Source organism: Pimephales promelas, chromosome 15, assembly GCF_988280905.1.
Source record: "Pimephales promelas chromosome 15, fPimPro1.hap1.1, whole genome shotgun sequence".
NCBI classification, from domain to species: Eukaryota; Metazoa; Chordata; class Actinopteri; order Cypriniformes; family Leuciscidae; genus Pimephales; species Pimephales promelas.
The window spans coordinates 22,204,037-22,218,062 of record NC_142783.1 but is presented as its reverse complement, the minus strand read 5'-3'; the positions used below and the strand labels follow the sequence as shown (position 1 = coordinate 22,218,062).

At 39.9% G+C, this 14,026-nt stretch overlaps 1 protein-coding gene across 3 annotated transcripts; it reads right to left on the bottom strand.

The window, feature by feature from the left end:
- Window positions 1-2,080: 2,080 nt before the first annotated feature.
- Window positions 2,081-13,814, bottom strand: srrm1 (serine/arginine repetitive matrix 1). 3 transcript variants are annotated; one of them, XM_039695007.2, is made up of 17 exons: window positions 13,683-13,814; window positions 13,078-13,167; window positions 12,501-12,623; window positions 9,329-9,499; window positions 9,111-9,205; window positions 8,826-9,014; window positions 8,483-8,680; window positions 8,272-8,385; window positions 7,181-7,356; window positions 6,920-6,994; window positions 6,173-6,259; window positions 5,900-6,041; window positions 5,254-5,346; window positions 4,407-5,150; window positions 4,140-4,326; window positions 3,050-3,226; window positions 2,081-2,880 (listed from the first exon to the last, which is right to left on the bottom strand). In XM_039695007.2, exons 1-17 carry the CDS (start codon window positions 13,701-13,703, stop codon window positions 2,773-2,775), a joined length of 2,790 nt encoding a protein of 929 aa, XP_039550941.2. In that variant the 5' UTR covers window positions 13,704-13,814; the 3' UTR covers window positions 2,081-2,772. The 3 variants fall into 3 exon arrangements, with proteins under 3 accessions (XP_039550941.2, XP_039551018.2, XP_088976498.1); XM_039695084.2 differs by having other exon boundaries at window positions 2,081-2,873; XM_089120372.1 differs by lacking the exons at window positions 12,501-12,623; window positions 13,078-13,167; window positions 13,683-13,814 and adding an exon at window positions 12,058-12,188.
- Between the last annotated feature and the right edge of the window lie 212 nt (window positions 13,815-14,026).

The following is a 14,026-nucleotide window of genomic DNA, read 5'->3' as shown; positions in this document are numbered from 1 at the left end:
CTAACAATTCTGTAAAAAAAATAATAATACAGAATTATTAAATATGGCATATTTGGCAGAAACTGTGTAACGTATAGGCCTATTTCTTGGTTAAATTTTTTATTCTTCACAGCGAGTCGAATCTTTTGTTCGCTTATCCGTTTAATTATCTTTTCTATGCAATTTCAATATACCAGTAGGCTAACATACATAGCGACAATTAAAGTATTTAGTGACAAGTTAATTAAAAACTTGCCTGAAATCAGTGAAAACTGAGCCACACAGCATCTGATCACTGGATTTACAGAAGTCATTTCACTTTTAATGAGTGTTTTCTCCACATTGCATTTCTAATCAGCATTAGTTTAATTATTATTTGAATCATCACTCAGTGAGTCATTTAACGTATTACTTTCTATAGGAGAATTTGTATTTCAAACACATTCAAATGTACAATTTCACATTGACATGATGCAATGCAGGGTCAATAATGTAGTCAATAACATGTTCATGGTTCTCCGATTAATGGTCACATGACATGCAGGTAAACATTTTAAAAATATATCTTTTAGTAAATGTTTTTATTTGACAATTTTTTTTTAATGCTTATGATTTAATTACTTGATAGCTTTCTATTAAAATCACAAACCCCAGTGTGAAACCCTGACCGAATGTAATATCTGTGGCATTTCATATTGTTGCTAACAAAGAATGGAACATACTTTAATTCTCTTTAAATTTTTTATATCAATATGTATACAAGAGTTTCCTATTCAAATCAGTGTGATAAACGAGTTAAAAGTAATCTAAAAAGTAATCAAATCGTAGTCAGAATACATTACTACAATTCTTTGTCATGTAATTTGGAATCAGTAACTGACAACAAGTTGCAAGTAATCTACCATGCACTGTGTGTGTATACATAACATTTCTTACAAATTAAAAAAATAAATAAATATATTGTCATTTAGAGCATTTATTTGGAGAAATGACAACTGGTCAAAATAAATAAGATGCAATGTTTTCAGACCTCGAATAATGCAAAGCAAGTATCAATGTATTTTTTTCTTAAACACAATACTAAAGTTTTAATTTAGGAATAATATTGTAAAATAAATCAATATTTGGTGGAATAACCCTGATCTCCAATCACAGCTTTCATGCATCTGGCATGCTCCCTATCAGTCGGTCCTGAAAACATGAAAACCTCTGGAATGTAAGCAAGAGAGTCACCAGCCATTAAATAAAGTCAATATAAAGTCACCCAACAGCAATGTGACCGACTGATAGTGAGCATGCCAAGACGCATGAAAGCTGTGATAGGAAATCAGGGTTATTCCACAAAATATGGAAAGTAAATATTGCTTCAAATATTAACGTTAAAATATAAGTATTGTGTATAGATGTCCCAAAACCACATTCGATCCATAAACTAATGACCAATGGTATCAATCATTTGTCCTACAGCATACAGACATATACGATCGGAACAACAAAGGGGAGTAAATGACAACGGATTTTTTTATTTTTGGGTGAACTATACCTTTAAGATGTATTTTTTTTTGTTATTTACAATGATCTTCCAGCACACTGCAGAAGAAACAGCCGTTTCAGAAACACAGCTCTGCATTATTTAATCTGACCTCTAGAGACAGTGTAAGACCATGGTAAAGACAGACCTCATGTTCATCCCTTACACACCTAGGTATTCCCAAAGCAGCCTGCATTTAGGAAGCAGGTGGCACTATAAAATAACAACCAGGGCATAAACACTGTTGCCTTGGTCTGCTTTTTGCAGATCAGTCCTCATTAACCACATTAAACAGCAAGAACTCACTGAGTCTTCATCTGTGGCCGCTTAAGATTCATCTCCAATGGTTGCCAAGGTGACAACGCGTCATCACCAGACCTGGGACACCACAGGCTTTCCACTAGCAAACATATGTAAAATAGCCTTGCATGCAAAACAGCCTTACATACATTACCGTACATCCAAAATGTAATGCATCTAGTTCTATTTGAAACCAATCTTCACCATACTGGTTTGGTTTAAAAGGAAACACATCAAATTGAGAACAATTATACAACTCAAAGAAAAGGATTTGAGACAAACATTTTCTTTCATTTTAATGTGACTGTTCAAAGCCAGAAATTACTGCAGGGATCAACAATTCCAAACACAACTTAGGTTACAAAAAATATAAAGCAAAAATAAAGAATGAAAACAGACTTTTCTAATTTGTTCTCATGTGCACAGTAGAGCTCTGGAGCATTACCACAATGCTCAGATGAACAGAGCAGCCTGCTGGATCAGCTCTCTGGGTGTTTTGGTTTATGGATCATGCACACTAGAGGACAAATACGCTCGGGTCTGCCGTCCATGCAAACAAAACGCTCGTAAAAAGTCCTGCTGGAGTGAAGCGAGAATCCATAGGCCAACTTGTACATTATTAACTCAGAACAGCAAATAAGCTTGCTTCATCATGGCCATGAAAGCAACAGGAATCATGAAGAGCAATTGGGGACTAAAAAAGGTGTGTTTTTGGATAAACAGTCGTTGACAGTATTTAAGGTTGGAGAAGGACAAATTTTGATCAAGAAGCTTCAGCTGCTCAATCATTTTCACATCATAAAACTCCTCAGCAATAAACATTCCAAAGAAAATCCAAAACAAACAAAAGTCTAGGGTGAATTTTAACAATTTGTACATTCTAAAGCTGAACCAACATCAAACATTTAAAATGCAGAGAGTGGAAGAAAAAGAGGGAAATGTAGGGTGTGGTAGATATTCCCTCAGGACTGAGATGGAGACATCTGGGCCTTCCTCATTGAGCGGAGAGCTTTCTCACGTAGGTGCTTCTCCAGATCATCCAAACTGTCTTCTACTTCACTCTCTGATTCCTTCAGGAAAGGTAGCATTAATTATGTCTGACTCAAGCGTAACAACAAATATGCTTAGGCTTTTACCTTATATACAACTTGTATATGTATGGTAAAAAAAAAAAAGGACTTCATATTACTGGACTATTTTATTCTCACTGTACAGACAGCTTTAAAAGTGTAACTTCACCTTTTTCTGGTCAGAGTCTGGCTCTGCTTCCTGTCCGTGTGCTCCTGCCACCCCTCCGCTCTTTTCTTCTCCACTCTTCTCCTTCTTCTGTTTCTTATGCTTCTTGTGTTTTTTCTCTTTCTTGTGTTTCTTCTCTTTCTTCTTTTTCTTCTTCTTACCACCTTCTACATCTGAGTTCTACGGAACAAACAAAGATAAAAAATTGAGACACCTTTTTTGACATTAACGCTTTAGGCACTAGAGGTTTTTCATCTTAATCTCTAAAGGCTATATCTTAAGTTAAAAGACTTTCTGTAAATTAGAGAAAAATAAGGATGACCAAAAGTTAACGTAGGATTACAATTTTTTCGCATCTAATTTGCATATTATGACATCATATGTTGGAGCCAATCTTGGATTATACAATTTTCATGAAGTCACGTTTAAGAGATAATGCAGCACTTCTTTCCCCTCAAAATGTCCATCACCTTCTGTATGCTATATTGCACAACATTGAATGCTCAGGTATATAGTAAGTAGTAAACAAACTGTGTAAATCATTACTATTAAATGGTAGAAAAAAACCGAATGCATGTAGTAGTTGAGCTTTTGCTGTAGAGATATACCATTTACTAAATACAGTAGGCACTCTGATTCCATGTATGGGGAACATATATATTATTCATATTAGGCCTGTCGCGATAGTCGATAAATCACACGATAAAAAAAATTGATTTTTCCGGACGCGATAATTTCCATTTGCATGCTTGTTTGTTTTCCTCCTCTCTCTCTCTCTCTCTCTAAGAGACTGGATGACAACTCTTGGTTCCTTAGCATGAACTAGAGCTTAGATTCTCTGCCCGAGCCAGAACTTGACATGACCCGGCCCGACACTATCCTCAGGCCGCGCCCTTGATCTAGAGACGTGCACTGCCAATGCAATAGATTGCGGCGCGGCACTAGATTTGATGGCCAAGAACGAGCACGGGCGATATAATGCACTTTGTGTGTGTGCGTTGCGGGAGAATAAAACTTCGCGGGACTCTCGCAAACTCGAAATATCTATGAATAAAACCCAAGTGAGACCCAATCTTGGGCAGGTGTGGCATACCTTGTTAGGTGATGGGCTCGGGGAGACACTGCTGTTCTTTTTGGCAGGTGGAGGTGGTGAGCGGCTAGCAGAGCGAGAGGGTGAGACTGAAGCTGGTCGCTTGTGAGCGGTGGGAGGAGGAGGAGGAGGAGAAGCAGATGGTGAATGTGAAACCTGTCTCCTTACAGGCTGTGGGCTCTGAGAACCTCTACAAATGGACAGGAAGAGAGTCATTCAGATATTGTTCATCTGTTACACAAATAGAAGCGGAGCTATAGAAAAACGTACCTCTGAGATTTGCGTGGTTCTGGTGTGCGGGAAACCCTGCGAATCGGTCTGGTGCTGTGAGACGGGGACGTCTGGCGTCTTTGTCTCTGCGGGGATAAACTCGAGGGGCCGTATCGAGCCGGAGGACTGGAAGACACTCGTGTAGCATGGGCAGGGGGAGAGGAGCGGGCATCTCTGCCCCGTTGGGCTGCAGAGGGATTTGGAGAGCTTCTACGGTGGCGGGGTGGAGGCGAAGCAGAAGTGGGCGGAGTACGTCTTTTTCCTGGACTACTGCCACGGTTCCGTTTGGGGGATCGAGAGGAGCGACGTTTGGCCAAAGGGGAGGGCGATCCTCTACGCTTTGCCACTGGAGAGAGAGATGCCCTGCGCTTAGTCACTGGTGAAGGAGATGCCCTGCGCTTGGTCACTGGCGATGGAGACACTCTGCGTTTGGGCATGGGTGAAGGAGACACTCTGCGCTTTGAAACGGGTGAAGGAGACCCTCTGCGTTTTGAAACAGGTGAAAGAGACCCTCTCCTCTTGGACAAGGGTGAAGGAGAACCTTTGCGTTTTGAAATGGGTGAAAGAGATCCTCTCCTTTTGGACACAGGTGAAAGAGACCCTCTATTCTTGGATACAGGGGATGGAGACCTTCTACGCTTGGGAGGAGACCCTGATGAGCGTCTTTTTTGAGCTGGGGGAGGGGAGGGACTGTATCTGCGCTGGATGGGAGGAGTGAAACGCCGGTGAGGTGGAGATGGAGATCTGAAAAAGTAGGAACAGAATAAAGGGATGAATACCCACAGCAGGTCAAAAAATCTTCACAACCCAAAACCACAAACTCTTCATGAACTCAGCTGGATTTTACCTGCGCCTTGGGGGAGGAGAGGGTGACCTGCGACGGCGAACAGGAGATGGTGAACGATGTCTGCGGCCAGCAGGTGATGGAGAACGTCTTTTTCTGAAAACAGAGAAAGGGAGTCTAAACTCAGGATCTGACAGTAATGAAGCATCTCTCAGTTAAGTAAACCACAGGGCTGGGTATCGACTTTGTCTTGTGTTTGGCGAAGCTTTTGAATACCATTTTTGAAGTACTTCATCAATGCGTTTATCTATGCTTAAATGTGAATTACAATTCAAAGTAGATTGTGCACATCCTAAAAAAAAAGATCTGAAAAAATCTATTTTAATCCTAAAGTGAACAAAGCATCTTAGTAGTGACTTTAAGCAGGGGTTTTGAAGGGTTTAGTCAGTCAAATTTAAGACTTTAAGACCTTTTTATGACCATTATGATTCAAATTACGAAAAAGACTCGTAGACTATAGCTTTAAGGGATCCATTTTCTTAGGAAAAGGGAGCCTTCTGTTTCTTACTCTTAAGTATCAATAACACAGGAACAACACTTAATAATAATACATTTAAGAAGTGTTATGACTTTATGACTCTGCTGAAACCCTGTTAAGGGAGTATCACAGGTCAAATGCAAATTTCATGCAAATATTGTTGATTTTCACCTTGGGGATGCATCTCTGTGTCGCCTCCGTGGTGATGCAGGAGAATGGCTCCGCCGCCTTCTGATTTCCCCATTCCTGGCACCTGCCCCTCTATTTTGCCTCCTTGGACCTTCATCTTCAGAGGAAGAGGATGAACCAGTGTCTATAAGTAGCAACAACAACAACAAAAAAAATCTATATTCAACACGACTTGAAGGTACAAGCTCAGGTGTGAGAGGAAGAGAGAGTGGAAGTGGGGAGACGAGTGTGATGGGAATAAGAAAGAGTGGTAACCTGAAGAGGACTGCTGATTCTGTCTCCGATACTGACGACGCTGCTGGACAGAATCTGCTGTTGACCCTTTGCCCACCTTCTCCTCTTCTGTAACAAGACAGTGGAGTCCTTCAGTGCCCAAGAAACACCCACGTGTCCACCAACACAGAGTAATGATGTGCAAAAACACACAGCCACACACACACCCATGACATGAACCCTCTTTGAAATGAACAGAAGAGACTGAAGAGACTCGTGAGACAAGAGCTGAAGAATCCAAAACATTTATCAGTAGGGCTTTCTTGTCCCAGTCGATTAATTGGTCGATCATATGTTCTGGTTTGACCAAAATTCTGATTGGTCGGGTTTTTTTTGCCGCGTTCATTTCATCAGTTTTGCCGCGCTTATTTAATCAGTTTTGACGGCGTCATTTCATCAGGTGGAAAGCACTAACTGCTAATGGGAGTGTTTTCAGAGTACCTGTTTCACGGGTAACAGTCTGTCTTCAGAACACCCCCCTTGTTTTCACTTTTTTGGATTAACCCAACTAGACCCTGAAGCCGCCGCCATTTGCGCCATTTAGAATATCAGCCGGCGCCAGCCAATAATCTCGTAAGCGAAATTGAGCCGCCAGCTGATAATGTTTGGCTGAGCCGGCTATGCGTCAAATAATATTTCTATCACATAGACAGACGAAATATATAAACAATACAATACACGAGATCTATTTTTCCACTGGATTCACAGTGTTTAGGAGTCAAATCTCACCAGACTCTGATGCATCGGACCGTCTGGGTTTTGGAGAAGGAGTGTCATTTCTTCCACCAGGCCTGTGCTTCACAGCTGAAATTTTCACATGCATTTCAGTCAGAATCATTTTTACTGCTTATTATCCTACAAATAATATGGTGCTGACAAGGAACCATTTTAGATTAAAAAAAAAAAAGAAAGAAAGAAAAAAAAGACTATTTAGGAGTTATTCAAAGCATTTCAAATTTGAAATAACAATATTGACTTCTAGGAAACAACCTGAAGGGCTGGTGTCTGGTCCTGAAGGACTGCGGCCTCGTCTTCTGGAGGGGCTGACGGGGTCTAAGCGGCGTGGAAGTTTTCTGGGCGGTGTAGCTGACCTACGCTTCCCTGGTCTCTTATGGGGTGACCGAGAGGAGGAGCTGCCTGAGGAGGACCGGGAGCGAGAGCGCCGCCTGGTGAACGAATAAGATCAGGTGAACAAAAGCTGACTAGCAGTTCACAAGTGGCAGATGAAAGAAGTTTCATTTTTATATTAAAGATGAGTTAAAAAAAAAAAAATGAAAAAGACATGAGAACAAGAACATTTATAAAAATAAAATGCAACACCAGTGTGGCTTTACCATTAAAAAAGATTTAAGTTGTGCTTATTAGGGTTGTCACTAACAATTATTTTGGTAATTGAATAATCTTTAAATTATTTTGACGATTAATACGATTTTTTGTGGTAATAAAAATAGACCTATGGGAACAATAGACTACACTACCTAAAGGTTTATTAGGTTGTAACAATTATTAGGTTATACCCCGGTTGTAACGACTGGTTATTTCAAAGTTGCTTTTCTTTTAGAGAACACAAACTCTCTGATATGTTTAACAAAAGTTCTACCACCAGACCATTTAGGCACACAAGTGTTTTAGGCGAATTTATGCATTTCTCACTTCATCTCTGGACTAATATTCTATTATAGAAGACGTAAGGAAGAAAATTACATGTTAAACATGAGTTAGACAACCTAACCCCAGCTGCTCCCGACAAGCTGGATGGCGCCTTGCATGGCTGACACTGCCGTCAGTGTATGAGTGAGTGAATGGGTGAATGTGAGGCAAAATGTAAAGCGCTTTGGTGGCCATTGGGTCTGTGAAAGCACTATATAAATGCAGTCCATTTACCATGACTTCTGTGTTGATAAATTAAACTCAATGTACCATTGGAATTGATTTCTGGACATTGTAATGTTTTTTTTCTGCAATTGTTATTGTACATATTGTAATATTTTTATAGAAACCATTAATCAATTTTTTTAGAGTTCTTTAATGAAAAAAAAAAACATTTATTTGGCGTATTTGAAAAAAATGAATTTGCTGACCTGCGGACAGGTGAACGGCTACGTCTGTGTCTAGAGGGAGGTCGCCGTCTAGGGGGGCTCCTACGTCTCGGAGAGATTCGCCTCCTGGGACTTCTGCGGCGAGGAGAGAACGACCTAGAAGAGACATTAACTTATTCCCCGGGTTCAATCACTTTTGCAGCTAAGCAGAATTATCTAAGATAAGAAATCAACTGACTTCACCAAAACTCACCTAGAGCGGGTCCGAGGACGTTTGCGAGATCGAGGTGATCGAGAGCGAGAGCGGTGGCGTGGGCGATCTCTCCGTCCATCTTTATCTCGGTCCCTGTCTCTGGGTTTGGGCCTGTCTTCTGATTTTGACGTTTTGTCTGGAGAGGACTCTTTCACAGCCTCAGACACGGAGTCCGGCTTCATCTCAACCACCAGATCACTGACAGGTATAATTGGGGGGATTTCAGATTCATACACAGTCTTTCTGTGGTCCTTTTAAGACCATTTATATAAAAAAAATTATACCTATTGCACGGCCTTACCCTGTAGCAAATACAACTTTAGGATTGCATAGTGCAGTGTACCTTGTAGAGGAAGCCTCCTCAATGAGAGGCTCTGGTTTGGAGCTCTCTGATTGGTCTGGTTCTTGCTTTGGTTCTTCTTTATTATTGGGCGGACTAGAAGAAGGCAAGGCAGCCGGGCTCGGTTTTCGGCGAGGAGATCGAGTGGGACTGGATTTACGGTCACGCTTCACAGGGGAACGGGACTTCCTCCTGGAATTAAAAGTGAACCAGCAGAAAAAAAGATTAAAAAACAACCAAAATTTCCATTACATGCTGACTTTAAGCAAAATGAAGGCCACAACCAACCGTTTAGGGCTTTTTGACTGAGCTCGCTCTTTGATCTCCTTCTCCCTTTTATCATCATCTATTTTTTTTAGAGAGGCGAGTTTCTCCTGTTCAATCTAAATCACCAAATAGAAAACTGTTAAACAATTTGTAGTTTACAGAAAATGTCCAACCTTATAAATCCCCATCATAATCACTTAATCAGTATGCTAGTTCATAACATTTTAGCTCTTCGTCACCTGTCTCTGTTTGATCTCCTCTTTCTTTTGCTCCAGGAAAGCAGACGGGATACCAGCGATGTTCTCCTGGGCACTTAGCAACAGCGGCCAGAGATCCTTCATGAATTCTCGAGCGTTCTTCCCGTTCAAAAACCCTGTCAAATTAATCTGCATCATCTTCCCATCCGGGTTCTGCAACACAAACAGCAGGGAGGAAGAGAGAGGGGAGGAAACCATGCAGTTAATACTGACAGAGAACCAGTGTGGTGAGCTCTGAAAGTCTACCTACACCTTCCCTTCCTGAACATCCAGTAAACTGCTTTTCAACAAGAGCCCAGTACCTGCGGGCCTCAAAAATGTCTCTAAAACCAACTGTCAGAGCTGAATTTTATTTTTACTCAAACCAATTTAACAAAAGGATCAAAACACTTCTAAAATGAATAAACTCACTTTGAGCATGCATTACATGTTATTATCTGAACTGAGATGTACCCTCACAGTTCACATCCCCTCATCAAGGAGCAATAAGACCCTCCCCGCTACTAGGGCTGTCACTTCCTGTGCAATATCAAACTCCTGAGAGATAGAAACATTACAGTCCACAAACAGAGTGCATCAAAACCCCAAAAAGCAAGAACAGTCCAGTTGTCTTCAGTGTGAGTGGCGCAGGCTCTGTGGGCTGGGGGGGGGGCGGAGAAAGGCGCTCCATTGGCTGGCCTCCGCCTCACTACTGCATCACACTCAATCACCTTGAGTTTAATGCTATATCATTTATCTAAATTGCAAGAGACGAACAAGCAATAATGAGTACACAAGGCATGTAAAACTCTTTATTTACAACAAATGAAGAGGAAAATAAACCTATGAGATCCATGTGCTAGGACAGGGATGCTGAATCGTGCTCCTAAAGATTCAGTTGTAAAAATAGGGCTGGACCTAAATTTTGCAATAAAGTAGATCTCCAAGAGCAGGATTGAGCACCCAGTGTCCTAAAATGAGTTAAATTAACATTTCTGCTTCAATTAAGGTTAAGATCCATCGACAGCATCTGTGGAATAATTTAAGAATTTTCCCATTTTTGATACCAGAAACAAATATGATGATTTGCTTGCCCTCTTCAGACATATTTTGTATGTACATCAGGGGTGATACTGTTCCTGGACCTACCTGCAAAGTTCAGTTCCTACCCTGATCCAAGACACCTGTCTGTAATTATCAAGTGCTCCTGAAGATCTTAATTAGCTGGTTTATTTAGGCCCGGTTTACACGAGAACGCTCGCGGGTGAAAACGTTAAAATATTTTATCGGATGTGCCTTTCATTTACACGGCGATGGCGTTTTGGGGGCTTAAAAACGCAAAAAAGTGAAAGCACCCTCCAGAGTGGAAACCACCCTCCACCGCCGCGTTCCCGTGTAAACGGTAAAAACGCAAAAGTTTTCCGCTTGACAGTGAAGGTTGTATGCAGGCGCGCGGACTTGGTGGTGTTGTTATTGCTGAAGTGCATACTACATTGAATTTCACACACTTTTGCGTCATCATATGCACGCGGATTTCCCACCCAAAACAGTCGTCTAAACGCAGAATAAAAAGTGACAAGTTGACAACGCAACCCCACTTTTGCGTTTTCTCTTCAGAATCGTTTCCATGTAAACATAGCCTAAGTGTTTAATCAAGGTTGAAGCTGAACTTTGCAGGAGGGTAGATCCAACAGGAACAGGACTGGGCACCCCGATGAACAGTTTATGGACCCATTTAAACAGCGTTCAGGAAAAGATATAAAAAAAAGAACACGTTAGCCCTTTTGTTTTACTGTGTATATCATTATTGTACTCAAGCAATTATCTAATCAATTATTATTTTTGTTATTATAAGTATCATCTAGAAAAGAATGTTTGCCGAGGCCCCAGCTCCTTAGTTGAGAAACACTGTCCCAGTTTAAAAAACCCTGTAAAATCAGTTTCCGCTGAAAATAACTACAGGTTCATTCACCTAAGATTAGTAGTCCAATTGCAAAAATTAGGATTTAGACCATTTTTAGCACAAAATTAAGTGCAATTAAGTGCTTTAACCTCACATTATATGCATTTTTTTAGGAAACAGAAACAACTAAAGGAAGACTATATTATTCTCTGAGGTAAATTACATTATTCCACAAATGCTGTAGATCAAACATAACCTGTATCTAACATGAAACATTCCTTTAAGTTATCATATGGCTATGTAATTACAAAAACTGAAAGCACCTCTTCTATGTATGAGAATAAAGAAACACCTGTATGTATCATTAATAGGAACAAATACCTCTCTGGAATCCAAGCAAAAGCTTCCTGAAAATCAAATCTTTAGAGACTAAAACAGTGCCTTAGCTAAATTAATGAAAACGCAAAACTTGTCTCTCTTTGTTATTTGTGTCACATTGTGCAAACGGACAATCATACAATAAACCAAAATATTATTTTAAAACTGACAGCTGAGCTAGTCAATCAGACAGAGCATTATAATAATTATTGCCTAATAAACCCCCGTGAAAAAAATGACCATCTTACACCACCAATGTCGTACTGCCTTATCACATGCAATTTTAAGTTTTCATTGCATTCTTTAATGGTTGTATGTTGTTCTAAAATTGTCATTAAATTAGGCCTTTTCGTTTAAGATGTATTGCTAAACTTTGACTTTGAAAGGCACAAATGATAAAGCTGAAATGACTCTACCACTGGCACAATGTCAATCCCTGCTTAAAACTCACCTCAAAAAATAAAGCTCATCATCAAGGGAGAGTTGGATTCAGAGAGACTTTGGGCTCAGGTGAGATCTAATTAGGAGTTGGTGCTATACTTCAGATGCAAGGAATAAGATCCATATTGGTTCAGGCCTTTTAAATCATAAATCACATCAACATTAGAACATTGCTGTTCAGAAGGAACGGTGTCACAAATCATATCTTCAGAGAGAGAGAATATCAATTTTTTTACCCCTTGTTCTGTCTTTTTAAAACCAGACAGACACTTAAAGTCTGTGATGTTAGATGCTTTCTGCTGTTACATCTACACATGACAAATGTTTCAAATAACTGTCAGCGGTTATTCACTGATCTTCAAACCTTCTCTCATCCTCCCAAAGAACAAAACACACTTAATATATAATTGCAGCATGTGTGAAAATAGCGGGAGGAGCAGAGGGGGCGTCTACCTTTTCCTCCAGCTGGTTGAAGACAAATTCGATGACAACGTCATCCTCAAAGCCAAGGATCTCAGTCACACGCTGGGTGATCCAGGGCTTGATGACTTCCAGGTTGACCTTGGTCATATCCACCTAATGACGCATCAGAAAACACAATCATGAAGAACACAGGATTTTCCAAATATTTTTAGGGGGTAAATTTAGGATCAAATTTTATTTGGATTAAAAATAATTCAGTATTACATGACCCTTCAAGAATACTTTTAAAATTCTGGCACTCAAAAATATTTTTGTTAAAACTGATTATTTGTTGAATAATGTTAGACGGTCCAAAAGGACAGCATTTATTTGAAGTAGAAATGTTATGAAACATTATAAATGCCTTTACTGTCACTTTTTATCAATTTAATGCCCTTTTTTTGCATTGCAAAATTATAATAGTTTAGAAAATTATTATTCTACTAAAATGATTGAACCATTTAAAATATAATGAGCCCCAATGTGCAGCATGCTTATGGTAATATCATGGTGCAGTGAACACATTTGCACCAAAGAAAACAAGTATTTTCATATAACGTTACTCGACCTTCTTCTCCAGACATTCTGCAAACTTCAGCTGCTTCAACAGCTTCTTATGTTTGTTGCTGAAGCGGTTATCCTGCTCCGCACTGGTGCCCTTTAAAAATAAAAATAAACATGAAATCATAATTAAAACATCATGTGACACATTTTTATTTTATTTTTACCTGTATCTGATGTTAATATCCAATTGGCAGTAACGTTACGAGGTTAATGATTTTTTGTATATACACCAATAATTACATACATAAGTCTCTTAATCTTAATGCACAAGAACATTAACGTTAAATATCAATCTATATTTCAGTTTCAGTCTGTATTTCACAAATTATAACTGAAAAACGTCGACTAAAGATTACCGTAGAGTGGACTTTAGTTGTAATAATAAGTGCGATAATATGAAAATTAATTCGTTAAATCTGTTGTTCCTGATTAATCTGTTGAGTATTTTCAGGTTCTCTCACGCAGCCGCCATTACAGCCACACTGATACAGCACAACACACAAATACAGCCTTAAAACAACCAACTAGTCAACCAACTGACAAATAACAAATAGTAAGGACGTATTCGACCTTTATCGTGTGGTATTTGTGAAAGAATAAAACACTTACGCGGAAAAACCCCGCGTCCATTTCTGTCGTGTGTCAATATGGCACGATGTCCCAAAATCCACTGCGGCGCGGCAGCTTTTACGTCACTTCCGGAAGATGGGTGATCATGTGCCTGAAATCTATGCTGCGTCCGAAAGCTGGAAAATGCTGCCTCCACAGGCAGTAAACAGATATTGGAGGGCAACAAGGCACGTCCAAATCAAGATTTCGTGTCACATCCCACATCCCACATCATGTCTCTGAGACAGGCTACCTTCATCTGATGGATTTTTGAAGGCAGCATAGGCTAGATGTTTCCTTCCCTGCATGGCACCTTTTGTTTTCTTTTGTTTAAATATATATAT

Coding starts and splice junctions, on each gene's coding strand:
- srrm1 (XM_039695007.2), bottom strand. CDS start 13,703: ATGGACGCGGGGTTTTTCCGC. Junction 6,042..6,172: donor GAATCAGCAGTCCTCTTCAG/GTTACCACTCTT, acceptor TGCTACTTATAG/ACACTGGTTCATCCTCTTCC. Junction 5,347..5,899: donor CACAGAGATGCATCCCCAAG/GTGAAAATCAAC, acceptor CTCTGTTTTCAG/AAAAAGACGTTCTCCATCAC.